General features: G+C 54.2%; 1 protein-coding gene across 7 annotated transcripts in view; it reads left to right on the top strand.

The window, feature by feature from the left end:
- Nucleotides 1-15,297, top strand: part of SPSB1 (splA/ryanodine receptor domain and SOCS box containing 1) — a 70,531-nt gene extending 55,234 nt beyond the window's left edge. For 5 of the 7 annotated variants that reach the window (XM_060396510.1, XM_042257291.1, XM_060396512.1 and 2 more), the window contains 2 exons: nt 3,725-4,554; nt 13,261-15,297. In XM_060396510.1, the coding sequence (XP_060252493.1) occupies nt 3,861-4,554; nt 13,261-13,388 (822 nt within the window). In that variant the 5' untranslated portion in view covers nt 3,725-3,860 and the 3' untranslated portion in view covers nt 13,389-15,297. Of the gene's footprint in view, nt 1-3,316; nt 3,535-3,724; nt 4,555-13,260 lie in introns of all 7 variants that reach the window. The other 2 variants (XM_042257290.1, XM_042257289.1) reach the window with 2 other exon arrangements.
- The last annotated feature ends 226 nt before the right edge of the window (nt 15,298-15,523 follow it).

Here is a 15,523-nt window from a genome sequence, read left to right as displayed (position 1 = left end):
GGGCGTGTTCACAGTAGGTGGAAAATGTCCATCAAAGTCAACCACAGGGCTTTGAAGACATCCCTCCCCTCTGTTCCAGAGCTTTTTTTTTTTTTATGTTTATTTTTAATTTTTAAAAATATTTATTTATTTGGCTGTGTCGGATCTTTGTTGCAGCACTTGGGATCTTTAGTTGTGGCATGTGGGATCTTAGTTTCCTGATCAGGGATCGAACCCCAGCTCCCTGCACAGGGAATGTGGCGTCCTAGCCACTGGACCACCAGGGAAGTCCCTATCTCAGAACCTTTTATCTCATTCACTCTCCTGAAAGTAAATGCAGACTCCATGAAGCCTTGCCAGGCTTCTAGTGTGGCGTGTGTGTGTGTGTGTGTGTGTGTGTGTGTGTGTGTGTGTGTGAGCTGTATCCCTCTGTGTCCCTCCTCAGGGGAAAGCAAGGGCATCTGCAGTGCCAATGTGTGAATCGCAGTGTCCCCGCCTGTGACTGTGACTGCCCACCGCTCCTGCTTTCCCCACGCCCACCCCCATACCCCCCAGGGTATGAGAGGAGATGGAACCTTCACAACCACATGGTCTGCTGTGATCCTGGGGATGGTCTTTCCTCTTCGACACCCACCTTACAGAAGAGCAAACTGAGGCTCAGAAAAGCGTCAGATGAATCTCAGGCAGAGGGCTGAAGATTCGAAGCCGCAGGAGCAGGGCTGGCAGAGGAATGATGCAGAGTCTGGAGGCGAGGATGGGAAGGAGCCTGGGGGGAGCACCCTGGCAGGCCATAGTCCCAAAAAAGAGGGCTACTGGGTCCCTGCGGCCACATTTGAAGGTAGACAGGAGATGGAGAGCAGGCAGGTGGCTGACTCAGACAGACAGCTGACCAGCCACTGAGAGGTTATGCTGTCTTTTCTGACCCCTTGTTCTGGGGCTGGGCTGACCTTGCTGCCACACGATTCCTCCCAGCAAACATCTCGTGCTTTCCTGCTGCCGTGATCCGTGTGTGGGGTTGGCCGACTACCTCCTGGTCTGCTCTTGTAAATAAAGATTTATTGGAGCTCAGCCAGGCTTCTTTATTTATGTGTTGTCTGTGGCTGCTCTCAGGCGACAAGGCAGAGCTGAGGAGTTGCACAGAGACTCTTGGGCCCACAAAGCCTAAAGCATTTACCAGCTCTCCCTTGACAGAGAGTTTGCTGATCCTGGTCCGACTGTGTTGTTCAATCACTCAGTCGTGTCCGACTCTTTGCAGCCCCATGGACTGCAGCACTCCAGGCTTCCCTGGCCTTCACCATCTCCCCGAGCTTGCTCAAACTCATGTCCATCAAGTCAGTGATGCCATCCAACCATCTCATCCTCTGTTGTCCCCTTCTCCTCCTGTCCTCAATCTTTCCCAGCATCAAGGTCTTTCCTAGTCATTCAGCTCTTGGCATCAGGTGGCCAGAGTATTGGAGCTTCAGCTTCGACATCCGTCCTTCCAATGAATATTCAGGGTTGATTTCCTTTAGGACTGACTGGTTTGATCCAGCTACAGTAGGGGTTGCATGTGTGCACAGGCCCAGATGTACTAGCCCATGAGCTCCCTCTGTCCCTGTCTACCCCTTTCCCCCGACCACCCTATCAACCCTTCCCTCTCTCCACCTCTGACTTGACCTCAACCTCCTTGCTGTGGTCCTTTTCCATCCCCACTCATTTCTCCCCAAGTATTTTAAATTAATGTGTTGGAAGGACTTTCCCACCATCACCCTTCCTTCCCAGGTCTCCTCTCCCCCAACCCCATCCCTAGCCTCCCCCTCATTCTCTCCACCTGCTCTCACGGGTAGGCTGAGGTGGGATCTTTGACCCCATGAGATTGAGGGAGAGAGGCCCTTCCTGCTATGAGGCTTGAGCCAGCTGACAAGAGGGTGATAGGCTGGAGGGTGAGAAGAGTAACCTGCTTGCTGAGATAAGGAGGTCCAAGCACTCCCACATGGGCACTTCCCAAGAGCCTGCCTCCCAGGACCCCTGGGCGCCTTGAGGATGGGGCAGCTCTGGGGATCTTCTCCCAGCTGATGAGAGGAAGACAGCTCCAGGGCAGCCAGAGACCAGATCGGAAGCCAGTCTCACTGCAGATCCCTCCTGTCCTCCTGGTCCTGTGGGTCCCTGGGTGCCCGGTGGGGAGGCCAGTGGTCCCAGGTCGCCAGATCTTCTGCAGCCAGTCCCTGCCCTCGTCCCCTGGCAGACACTTCATCTTGCACCTCAGAGGGAAAATGACACGCCAACTGCAGTCCCACACTGGGCTCCCTTGTGTTGTCCTTGTCCCAGGCACCATCTTGCTCGTGGGAACAAGTGACCCTGTGACGCTTCTCCAGCAGCCAGGCACCCATGGCCTCTTGCCCAGCTCTTCTGTGTCCTCGTTTAGTCCTGTTTATGTAGCCAGGAGTCTGCCTGCTCCCTTGTCTGGTCAGTCCTGGGAGAGCGTGAGAGCATGCACGCTCAGCCATGTCCGACTCTGTGACCCCCATCTACTGTAGCCCACCAGGCTCCTCCATCTATGGGATTCTCCAGGCAAGAATACTGGAGTGGGTTTCCATGTCTTCCTCCAGGGGATCTTTCCTACCCATGGGTCGAACCCATGTCTCTTGCATCTCCTGCACTGGCAGGTGGATTCTTTACCACTGAGTCACCTGGGAAGCCAGTCCTTGGAGCGTATCCCCCAAACTAGGCAGCCAAGAGTCCCTCCCATGGACCAGGGGAGTGGGAGGTAGGGGTTGTGATGGCAGGAAGCACCCTCTCTCTTGAATGAGGCTCAGGAAAACAAAACAGCTCATGATTTCCCCTTCCTCAAGGTGGACATGGGGACTGGAGTGGGGGTGGTGACCAGAGTCCTATCTGTCCCACATTTCATCCCCTCCTCCCAGTGCTGCCGATGGAGAGGACAGACTCTCCCCTCCAGCCTGTGGCTCTGATCTCCCTTAAAGGACACAGGGATGTTGTAGCCTGGGCAGAAATGAGTCGTCTTGGAGACGGACTTCTTTCCCAGATGGGCTGTGGGGACTGGAGGAGCTAAACACTAGACATCAGTTGAAGAATGTGGGTGGGAGAGGATGGCTGTCTAAAGGTGGGTCCAGAACCACCCAGGGGTGGCAGTGAGGGCCCTGTACCCACCTGATTCTGGGCCAGCTAGGTGGGGGCATTGCTGGAGCCACTGGAGCCACTGAGTCAGGAGTTTTATGCCCACCCTGGGGTTCCCTTTCCTAGTGTGAACTGGTGGTACATCCTCGGAGGTGGCTGTGCTGGAAGAGAGAGGAGGGACTGGGAATCAGCATCTCAAACAGTTTCTGCTGCCACGCAGGGATTCAACTGCCCTCCAAACAGCAGGTGCTGGGAGTAAGCCTCCCATTGCTTTGACCAGAGAGGAGACGCCCACTGCCCTAAGCTGACCTTGGGATCAGGCCAACTTGGCTTTCCGCCCTGAGAAACAGTGGTGAGTTGGCGAGCCTCAGGCTGGACACCTGACACAGTTGGGCATAACACCTGCCCCCAAGCCCACCTCTCCACACAGACTTCCAGGTGCGTGGCCCCCTCCTTTATGCTAGCCTAGCTGCAGGACAGAGGGAGTGTCACTCAGTGCAGAAGCTCCGGTCTGCCTAGAATCAGATGTGATGGGAGGGACATGCCTGTATGATATATGAACCTAGTGGGTTTCTCCCCTTCTCTCTGCACCCCCAGCTCACCTCCCGTTTCTCCTTCCATCCCCTAGGCAGTACCGGATGCTCCGCATCACCTAGCGCCTCCCTTAGGAGTGCCATCCCGGCCTGATTGGAAACTGGAGAAGCGGCCCCGCCGTTGATGAGTTTGTCTTGGGCGTCGGTGACCAGGTGAAACGGGAGGCCAACATGGGGCAGAAGGTCACCGGAGGCATCAAGACGGTGGACATGAGGGACCCCACGTACCGGCCCTTGAAGCAGGAGCTCCAGGGTCTGGACTATTGCAAGCCCACCCGCCTGGACCTGCTGCTGGACATGCCTCCTGTGTCCTACGACGTCCAGCTGCTCCACTCCTGGAACAACAACGACCGCTCACTCAACGTCTTCGTGAAGGAGGACGATAAGCTCATCTTCCACCGGCATCCGGTGGCCCAGAGCACGGATGCCATCAGGGGCAAAGTCGGGTACACGCGTGGGCTGCACGTATGGCAGATCACCTGGGCCATGAGGCAGCGGGGCACCCACGCCGTGGTGGGGGTGGCAACAGCAGACGCCCCCCTGCACTCCGTGGGGTACACAACACTCGTGGGGAATAACCACGAGTCCTGGGGCTGGGACTTGGGGCGCAACCGGCTCTACCACGACGGCAAAAACCAGCCGAGCAAGACATACCCAGCCTTTCTGGAGCCGGACGAGACATTCATTGTCCCCGACTCCTTCCTGGTGGCCCTGGATATGGACGACGGGACTCTGAGCTTCATTGTGGACGGACAGTACATGGGAGTAGCTTTTCGGGGACTCAAGGGCAAAAAACTGTATCCTGTAGTGAGTGCCGTCTGGGGCCACTGTGAGATCCGCATGCGCTACTTGAATGGACTCGACCGTAAGTGTCCTTGGCTCTGTTTTTGGTGTTGGTGTCCCTGGCCTCCCTGTGTCTTGCTGGTCTTGGCTGGGCCCAGCTAAAAATTTACAGTTGTTGCATTTAAATGTCTTTAAGTAGACACCCGAACTTTCAGATCCTCAGACTATTGCCTTGCCTTGCCTTGCCTCTGATTAGATGGGATTTCTAGTTAGAGTCTGCAGATTGCATGGCAGCACCTCATGGCTGGATGGCAGATGGATGGATGGATGAATAAGTAAAGGAGTGCATGGGGGGGTGCGCGGGGGGTTGAGTAGATGGGTGGGTGGATGGATGGTTGAATGAATGAAAGGATCAGTGGATGGACTTTGACAGATGTGGTTTGTTTCTGGTTGACCTGCATCCAGGTTTGATCTGCAGTTGATCACCTTCTAGCACAGTAACCATCATATTATTGAGCTGGGCTTTGCGTCCTGGGGGTACTAGGGCTGCCCACACAGTGAAAGCCAGCGACCTCTCATTCATTTGACAGCAGATGCCCCCTGTACTCCATAGGGTACACATGTTTCTCTTTGGAGCCCTCCGCTGCCCATCTTTCCCTTGCTGCCCCTGGCAGGCTCTGACAGGGTGAGGGCAGTGAGCCCGCAGCCGGGTGGGGTGTCCACCTCACCTGTGTAGCCCAGCACTGTAAGTCCTCCTGGTACTCCTGGCAGGTGTGCATCCAGCAGGTAACCTCCCTGAGGAAGTTACCCAGACCTGGTCTAGGGAACCAGCAGGGCAAGTTCTGTGAGTCTGTCTCTCCACGAGTCAGGCTAGAAGGTTCACAGCCACATTTACCCTATGCAGGGATGGGCAGGGATTGGGAGCCCGGGACCCAGGGTCTCAGGGGACCGTGGCCTGTAGTCCTGCTTTTCTCTTCCTAGTAGAGAGTGGCCACAGCCCCAGGGAGTTCCATGCCATCCCCCTTTTTTGGTGACATTTATTTATTTGGCTGCACTGGGCCTTGGTTGAGGCATGTGGCGTCTTCAGTCTTTGTTGCAGCGTGTGAATCTCTACTTGCAGCATGCGAACTCTTAGTGGGATCTAGTTCCCTGACCAGGCATTGAACCCTGCCTCCAAGCATTAGGAGCTCAGGGTCTTAGCCACTGGACCACAGGGAAGTCCTTTAATGCCTGCTCTGTGCAGACAGATGAGTGAACTGTTGGGTCCAGGCTTCTGAGACTTGGTCTCTCCAAGAACAGGGCAGCCCTGGCCCCTCTGGAAACAGGTCCATCAGTGCCGATGCCGGGAGTGCACGGCTTCACTGCTCACATTCCCAGCTCCGGGACAGAACACAGACCTCAGAGCGGCCAGGAGGGGCCTGTTCCCCCATGGTGAATCAGGGCATGCACGAACAGAACTGTTTCCCTGCCGAGTCAGGACAAGGCTCGACGGTGGTTCTGCCAAAGCAGTCCTGGAGGCCCAGACAGGTATGATCGGTCAATGCCCTGTCAGCTCTGCATTAGATGGGAGGTCAGATGTCTTTGCAATTTTTCTTGTTTGGGAAACTTAAAGGGATGGAGGGGGAGGGGAATAGCATGGGTATGTGTTATGAGAAGCCCACCCCTGAGCTGGACCCAGGGTAGAGGAGGGAGACTGGAAGTACCCAGAGGCTTGAGCCCCCTCCACACTCTTGGTGTCTGATGAGGACACTCCTCTGTCCCCACCATAATGCCAGGCAGTGCCAGGGCCCCGTTGGCTTCTTGCCTTCTACTCTCCTAATCAGACATGAATGGGCCCCATTCTGCACTGCTGGCTGGCTTAGGAGGATCCAGATGGGAAACCTGTGAGGGTAAGGCAGCAACTCCAGCCGCTGCAGGGTGTTTGATCTTATGTCCTAGAAGGGTCACTTTGGCTGCTGTGTAGAAATGGAGGGGCCACCAGGAGGCCAGGGAGGAGCCCTGATGGTTGTCCAGAGGAAAGGTGGGGGTGGGGACGAGGGCCAGGGTGGGTACCGTGGACGTGGGGAAGTGACATTTGTGATGCTCATTCAGCATGTCACAGTGACTCTGCAGGTCTGGAGACAGGACAGTGGTCAGTGGAGTTGGAGCTGAAAGCTCTAACCCTGGATGAGGTCACCAAGGAAAGGAAGGAGGAGAGGGCTGAGGCTCAGCCCTGGGGCGAGTCATTGTTTAGGGTGGATGACGAGGAAGGAAAAGTGGAGTAGCTGAGGGGCTGGGGGGAGGAGGAGTGTTCTGGACACCAAATGAAAAAAAGGACAAAGTCATGCCAAGTCAAGTACCCTCAGCCAAGTCAAGTACACTCAAGACTTGTCCATCAGCTTTGGCGGTGAGGCGATTGCTGGTGACCCTGACGAGGGTCATCTGGATAGGGTGGGTTCAAGAGCCTGAGGAAGAGGCTGGTGTAGAGAGGAGGGTGGTGTGGTTATTTCCTGGGAGAACAAATGACCAGAACAAATGACCGCCAACTGGGAGGCTTAAAGTAACAGATGTTTCATCTCAGTTCAGGAGGCCAGGTATCTGAAACCAAGGTGTGGGCAGGGTCAGCTCCTTCTTAGGGCTGAGAGTCTGTCCTGTCCCAGCACGCCTTGGTCTGTGGACGCATCACCCAGTCTCTGCCTCCGCGGTCATGTGGCCTCTGGCTGTGACCTCTTCTTATAAGGACAGGGTTCATCCGACTCCAGGATGTGTGAGTGCTCACTCAGTCGTGTCCGACTATTTGTGACTTTATGGACTGTAGTAGCCCACCAGGCTCCGCTGTCCATGGGATTTTCCAGGCAAGAATACTGGGGTGGGTTGCCATGCCCTCCTCCAGGGGAGCTTTCCGACCCAGGGATAGAACCCAAGTCTCCTGTGGCTCCTGTATTGTAGGCAGATTCTTTACCGCTGAGCCACCAGGGAAGCCTTACCCCAATGTGATCTCATGTTAACCAGTTACATCTCCAAAGACCCTGTTTCCAATAGGGTCACATTCTGAGGTTTTCAGATGGACTTGAATTTGGTGGGAGGGGTGCTGTCCCACCCACATTTCCTTCCCCTCCCTGGGCTGCTGCCTTCGGGGGAAGATGAGGCAGTAAGAGACAGAGCCCAGAGTTCAGATGGTGGATATCTGTCAGGTGAGGTCAAAGGGCACCCAAGTCCCCTGCCCAGGAGGGTTTGCTTTACTCCCCAAGGCAGCTGAGGAAGAAGAGATGTCAGAGTCCACCCAGGGAACAAGGTGTGACAGGCAGAAGCCCTGGCCACGTCTGACCAGATACATCTTCTTGGTGTCAGGCCTGGACTGGGCTCTACAGCCTTCGAGCAGTCTTACTGCTCCCTGGGTCGTCTGGAAAGTTCACTCCCTCCTCCTCCACCCAGTCCCACTTCACCCAGCTGCCCGGTGCTGACCTCAGCAGGGAGCAGCTGTTTGCAGAGCAGGTCAGCCAGAGTTGTCAGAGTCCTGTGCACCCCCTCCCCCGCCTCACCCCACCCTGGGTGCTGCAGTGGGCATTTTGTCCTCCTAGTCTGCCTTCCCCCAAACGCCAGGTGGACCCTCCCTGGAAGAGTCCCTGCCCCAGTGCTGGGACCCTGGGCTGAGCTGGCCTGGACAGGGCCAGAGCAAAGGCTGTGTGTCCTTGCTTGACCTCCACCACTGTCCAACCACCTCTGATCACAGACCACTTGTTCTGACTCTTCCTCGGGGCTCAAGGTCTCTGGGGCTGAGGCTGCAACCAGAGGGGCTGCTGTGTCATCTTGCTCTTTTCTGGGAAGAAGGGGCAGCAATGGCCACTGAAGGGGGGAGACAGGGCCCAGCTTGGCTCCTAGGCCTGCCCACCCCACGCCCTGGAGATGCAGAAGGAAAGGCCTGTTTTTTTTTCAGCTGTGCTGTCTTCGTGGCTGTGAGGGCTTTCTCCAGTTGCAGTGAGCAGGGGCTACTCTCTAGTTTCGGTGCTTGGGCTTTTCATTGTGATGGTTTCTCTTGTTGCAGAACACGGGTTCCAGGGCACGGTGGGCTTCAGCAGTTGCGACTCTAGAGCACAGGCTCAATAGTTGTGCTGCACAGGCTTAGTTTCTCTGCAGGATGTGGGATCTTCCTGGATTAGGGATCAAACCTGTGTCTCCTGCGCTGGCAGGTGGATTCTTCACCACTTACCCCAGGCCTATTTTTTTTTTAAATATTTATTTGTTTGGCTGCACCAGGTCTTAGTTGTGACCTGTGGGATCTAGCTCCCTGACTAGGAATTGAACCTGGGCCCCCTGCATTGGGAGCATGAAGTCTTAGCCAGTGGACCACAGAGAAGTCCTAGGAAAGGCCTATTTTCAAGCAGCAGACCAGCTGTCACTCAAAGGAGAGTCCTCCTGCACCTCTCCCCCCAACTTTTAATGGCGCCTCCCATTATGGAAGCATTTCCTTGCAGTTCAGCATTTTCAAATTCTTTTTTTGGTTCCCAGGACCTGGGAGCTGTGAAGGTGGCAGGTGGAAATGTCTCTGAACTGGGCACTTCCTGACTTGAGACATACATCCTTGACCTCACAGACCTAAAGTCCATTCACCACCCGTGGACTGGACACAGAACCAGGCTCTGGGGCTGCGGGTGGGCATCTCTTGGAGAACTAGGAGGTGACCCTGGCCATGCGTGTTCAAATAGGCCACCAGGTGGTTGCTCGTCCTGGAGATGTGGATGTGGGCACGTGGCCTTGACCAGTTCCTTGTCCTTCTGCCCCCGGAAATAGCGCCAGCTTCACTTCCTGATTCCTGAGCCATACTCCATGCAGATGGAGCCAGATTCAGACCCTACAGCCTGGCACTCCCCACCCTGGGCAAAAGGACTGAGGTCGGGAAGACCTTCTGGGTCCTGGTAGTGACCAACCAGAATCTGTGGGACAGATGTTTTTCCTGGCATGATGTCCATGTCTATCTTTGGAGCTTTGTGTTCAGTTTCTGCAATCAGACCAGGACCCCGGGCATCATAGTCTTGCCTTCTGCAAAATCAGCAGTGGGTGGGGTGGGGGTGAGGATGACCTGCTGTTTAGAAACATTTCTTCCTGAGGGTGTTTATGAGCTGACTTGATACCCATTTAGCCAAGAGGTAGGGATGGGAACTCCTTCTCAGCCCTTCCCAGGGCCCAGCAGTCTCTCCATCATAGTCAGTGGCTTGCGAAGCTTTCTCAAGTGCCTTCAGACATGAGGGGAAGCTCCTCGGGCTGAGCCACATCCTTGAAGGAGGCAGTGCTGGAGGAGGATGGAGGAGAATTTCTGAGTAGAAGCATGCGTGCTCAGTTGCTTAGTCATGTCTGATTCTTTGCAACCCCATGAACTGTAGCCCACTAGGCTTCTCTGTCCTTGGGATTCTCCAGGCCAGAATACTGGAGAGGGTTGCCATTTCCTTCTCCAGGCGACCTTCCTGACCCTGAGATTGAAGCTGTGTCTCCAACATCTCCTGCATTGGCAGGCGGATTCTTTACCACTGCGCCTCCTGGGAAGCCCTCTGAGTGGAGGAGAGGAGCCCAATTCCCCACTCAAAGGCTCAGAGGACCACTCGCTCCTCATCCTGGCATTGCTGGCCTTCAGGAGCTCGGCCAGTGGGACTCTGGGGAGCATCTGGTCCAGACTCCTCGTCTTGCATCTGGGGAAGCTGAGGCCTGGGGGAAGGGAACCATTTGCTTGAGGTCAGGCTGCTATGCAGGTGAAGCTGAGGGGCCAGGTCTGGGGTCACCGAGGCAGGTCCAGTGAAGGAGACCAGGTCTCTGCAGACCAGCAGGTGGGATGACTCCATCCTGATCCACCAGGAGTCTGTGGGATCCTTGACGCAAACAGATGGAACATCGTTTAGTTAATCCTTCCTCCAGGAAAGGCCCTGATTCGAAGCTTTCCATGAAAAACATCTACCACTTCCATCCTGTCTCCTGGGCTTCCCCGGTGGCTCAGACAGTAAAGAATCTGCCTACAATGTGGGAGACCTGGGTTCACTTCCTGAGTTGGGAAGATCCCCTGGAGGAGGGCATGGCAACCCACTGCAGTATTCTTGCCTGGAGAATTCCATGGACGGAGGAGCCTGGCAGTGTGGCTGCATGGGGTCTCAGAGAGTCAGACATGACTGAGCAACTGACACTACTATGACTGTCCTGTCTCCTGGGACTGCCCAGGGGAGATAAAGAGCCATTGTTTGTCTTCTTTTAAAGCCTGGAATTTCATAAATGCCCTGTCAACACTAAGATGTATTCTTTTTTTAAATAACAGCTTCACTGTGATATAATTCACATGCCATGCAATTCACCCATTAAATTGCACCGTGCGGTGACCTCTAGCTACTAACAGCTGTGTAGCCACTGGTGTGGTCTTAGAACACTTTCATCATCACCAAAGGGAACCCCTACTCAGTCATTCCCTATTTCCCCAAAAACCACCAGCCTTAGGATTTGGTCTTCAATCACTGAATTTTTATTTATTTATTTACATTTTGGGCCACACAGTGCACAGTTTGCCAGATCTTAGTTCCCTGACCAGGGATTGATCCCAAGCCCTCGGTAGCATAAGCACCAAGTCTTAACCACTAGTATGTGATGTATGTGAAAGTCACAGCCGTGTCCAATTCTTTGTGACCCCATGGATTATATAGTCCATGGAATTCTCCAGGCCAGCATACTGGAGTGGGTAGCCTTTCCCTTCTCCAGGGGATCTTCCCAACCCGGGGATCAAACCCAGATCTCCTGCACTGCAGGTGGATTCTTTACCAGCTGAGCCACAAGGGAAGCCCAAGAATACTGGAGTGGGTAGCCTATCCCTTCTCCAGCGGATCTTCCTAGCCCAGGAATTGAACTGGACCACCAGGGAATTCCCAATGACTGAATTTTTAAATATTCTTTTTAATATTCTGAGACACACTGGTGAATATTAAAGAACTTTCATCTACTTTTTAATTGGTGGAATGGGATCTCAAGGGAAATGCTGGGGTTTTCTCAGTTTTTTGGTTTGACCTTTTGTTTTGTTTACAAGGAGGTTTGGAGAGGCTGTGGACGAGGTCACAGATCCACTCACTTCAGCTCTTTGTGCATCCAGGACCCCCTGGTGGGGGGAGAGACCCCCCCCCCCACCGCCCCAGCCGTTCATGTGTGCTCACCTGTACCTGGCTTCATGGGTGAGAGCAAGGAGGAGTCATCCAGGCATGGGGGGAGAGGAGATGAGCAGAGCCCATGACAACTCAGCAGCCTCTGGGGCCTTGGAGGGCATGACTTTCTGGTTCCTTCTGGAGCAGAGGGTTTATCTGAGATGCAGGCTGTGTGGAGCCTCTCTTGCAGGAAGCTAGGTCTTAGGCCCTCCCAGGGACACGAGGGCAGAGGTGCCCTTGCAGGCTGCTGCCAGAAGCCCCTTGGGATTCAGGTTCCTGACGCAGCTCTACCATGAACTGGGCCCCGACTGCAGGGGTTTGGATCCCAGCCTGTAATCCTGGCGCTTCGGTCCCCTCTGCACCTGAGTGCCCTCAGCTGTAAAATGGAGAGGAGAACCATCCCTGTGAGCAGTCGGGTTAGCACAGAATGATTCTCCTCCTGAAAGACCGAGCAGGGTCTGAGACTGGATATATGCAGGGGAGAGCCCATGAAGAGGGCCTCAAGTTCAGTGGCTTAGAGCTAACCCTGATCCTAACCCTTGATCCTTGTCCTGCCAGTGGTGTGGCCCTGGGAAAGTTATTTGGACTCTTATCCCTCAGTTTAGCCACTCCAGTGTTCTTGCCTGGAGAATCCCAGGGACGGGGGAGCCTGGTGGGCTGCCATCTATGGGGTCACACAGAGTCGGACACAACTGAAGTGACTTAGCAGCAGCAGCATCCCTCAGTTTCCTCATCAGTAAAATGGGGATGATGATCATGGTATGTATCTCCCTGTGATTATTAAATCATTCATAACAGACCATCATGGGGATTAAACGAGGGCTTACACGGGGGCCTGGCCCAGTGAGTTTTCTGTGTTGCTGCTGCTGCTGCTAAGTCGCTTCAGTTGTGTCCGATTCTGTGCAACCCCATAGACAGCAGCCCACCAGGCTTCCCCCGTCCCTGGGATTCTCCAGGCAAGAACGCTGGAGTGGGTTGCCATTTCCTTCTCCAGTGCATGAAAGTGAAAAGTGAAAGTGAAGTCTCTCAATCGCGTCCGACTCTTCACGACCCCATGGACTGCAGCCCACCAGGCTCCTCCATCCATGGGATTTTCCAGGCAAGAGTACTGAAGTGGGGTGCCATCGCTTTCTCCTTTCTGTGTTAGCAATTAATAACTCATTTAAAAGGTAAAATGAGACAGAAATCAAACCAATATTGTAAAGCAATAATCAGTCAAAAATAAATAATTTTTTTTAAAAAAGTTAAAATGAGGGAAACCTTTGGTGGTCCAGAGGTTAGGACCCCACGCTTTCACTACCGAGGGTCCAGGTTCCATCCCCTGGTTGGAGAACTAAGATCCCATAGGCCACTCTGCATGGCCAGAAAAAAAAAGTAAAAGGAGTTAATTTGTAGTTATCTGGGTATTAAAACTAGTATCAAAACTTCCATGGTGGTTCAGTGGCAGAGTCCAAGTTCCCAATGCAGTAGGGCCTGAGTTTGATCAACCAAGACCCTGTGCAGCCAAATAAATAGATCAATAGACATTTTTTTTAAAAACGTCTAGTATCAGTCAGTGATGCTATTGCTGCTGTTGTTGATGTTTGCTCTCAAACCAGCCAGAGCTGTACTAACAGACGTCCTCTCTCTCCTCATATCCGCAGCGGAGCCCTTACCGCTCATGGATCTCTGCCGTCGCTCGGTGCGCCTGGCCCTGGGGAAGGGGCGCCTGGGTGAGATCCACGCGCTGCCACTGCCCGCCTCCCTCAAGGCCTACCTCCTCTACCAGTGATGCTCCACCTGGGACCGCCATCACAACCCGCCCCCCCCAACCCGGTGCCAACTCACTGAGCCACCACAGCGCCACGAGCCTTGGACCGGCGTCCGAGGCGTGGGAGGAAGTCCCAACTTCCTTTTCATCCTCCCTGGCTGCCCCGCCGGACACAGACGGCTTTGGATACGGGCCCTTCTGCTCTCCTTCTGGACCTTGGCAGAAGTCCCCCGCATGCCGTATCACAGCCCCTCCTTGGAAAAAACACAGAGGATAAACTGCTGCCCTGAGCTCTGATCAGCTCTTGGGGTGGCCTGGGTGCTCCCCACACCTGCTGGGACCCCCCGGTGCCGAGAACAGATCCAAGGGGTGCGAAGAGGTGCTTAGATGAGGGCCAGCGCTGGCCCAGCAGGGCAGCCACAACGGGCGAAGCTCAGGATGTCAGAAGCTCACCATGGCCACCGAGGCAGAAACCAAAATGGGACCTTCCCTAGGCGCATGAGCACCCAGCATCAGTCCTGGCTGCCGGTGCCTCCATACCCTGTATTTATTCTTGTAACAAAAGCCATTTATTTATTCCATTTAGAAAGGACACTTTGTTCGGGTCACTTCTCTCTGGAGTGTTCTGTTGCTTTTCTTCCACCTGCCCCTTCCTGGGATGTGTGTGCCTCACCTGGCCCTTGCGCTGGGTCGTGTTTGTGATGTGTCCCCACGTGGGCACAGGGGACCTCTGTGTGGGCCCCTTGATCTACAGTTTCCAAGGGGCTCTGCTCCTGAGTGCCTGAGCAGGCCCCTGAAAGGGCACCTCACGTGCAATAATGAGTGTCTTAGGGACCTGCCTGCAAGGGCGGTGGCAGCTCCCTGCATCCCCCCAGACAGCCACTTGTCACTCAGGCTCATCCATTTTTGCACGTGGTTTTATTTTTTTAGTCTTCTGTGGGGTTTTTTGGTGTGGGTTTGGTTTCATTTTCGCTTTCCTACCTGAGATTTGCCACGTGAATACTCGGAAGCTCTGGCTTCCCCTGTCGAGGACCTGCCGAAACAAGACAGGGGGATGAGTGGGTCTGAGAGGCCAGGGGCAGGGCAGGATTGGGGAAACCAGAGCAGAGTTGTGTGTCCTCGAAGCCAGTGCCTGTCTCCGCTTGGTGCCCCTGTCCAGGCTCTGGGCTGAAGTGGAGCAGCCTCAGTTCATCACGGTGCCCCAGAGCTGTGGGGTGGGGCAGGGTGGGGTGGGGCGGGCAGCCTGCAGCGGGGGGGAAGCACCCTCCCTTGCACAACTCCCCCACGTAGCAGACCCCAGCACCTGCCACCAAGTCACCTTTTCTTATGTCTTGAAGTCCACCCTCTTAGAATCTGCCTTCTGTTCATTTCTGTACAGGTACAATAGATGACTTTATTTGTTTAAAATGTTTAATATATATGCATATATATTTGTCCATAAAAATTATGTTTTAAACAGCTGCTGTAGGGTACCTTAAAAAAAAAAAAGTCTTCCAGTGGAGTATATTTTTTAAAGCACAAAATTGGTGCCAAGACTGGGTGAGGAATGTAAATTTCCCCTTGCTATTGGGAGGTTTGTTTTTCCCCCAGTGGGTGGGAGGAACCGAACCTGAGACGTTTAAAGACTGTCCTCACTCCTGTTTCAGGGTGGGCCATGTTCTGATGAATGTTATACATGAGAGGGTCTCATTAGACAGATCCCAGCCTTATCGCCTTGACCCAGCCGTCACCCACAGACGCTGGACAAACCCCTGGGCTCCTTGTCGTCTCTCTGCACCCCCGACACCCCAGCTCCCCGAACCTCAGCCCCATCTGTCTTTCCTCTCAGCCCAGAGCCTTGTGGCCTGTACAGTTTTGAAACTCCTGTTCTATTTTATGATGGTTGATAATAGTCAGTAACCTAATAAAGGAAAGTTTATTACAATACAAAGGCGCTTTGGAGTCCCTCTTTGAGCTCTGTGCTGTGCTGTGCTTAGTCCCTTCAGTCATGTCCGACCCTTTGCGACCCCATGGACTGTAGCCTGCCAGGCTCCTCTGTCCATGGGATTCTCCAGGTGAAAATACTGGAGTGGGTTTCCATGCCCTCCTCCAGGAGATCTTCCCAAACTTTGATCTTTAGGGGAAGGGAAAGGGCATGACAAACCCCTCCCAGGTCC

Source organism: Ovis aries, chromosome 12, assembly GCF_016772045.2.
Source record: "Ovis aries strain OAR_USU_Benz2616 breed Rambouillet chromosome 12, ARS-UI_Ramb_v3.0, whole genome shotgun sequence".
Lineage (NCBI taxonomy): Eukaryota > Metazoa > Chordata > Mammalia > Artiodactyla > Bovidae > Ovis > Ovis aries.
The sequence above is the reverse complement of the archived record's forward strand: the minus strand, read 5'-3'. Positions and strand labels throughout refer to the sequence as shown.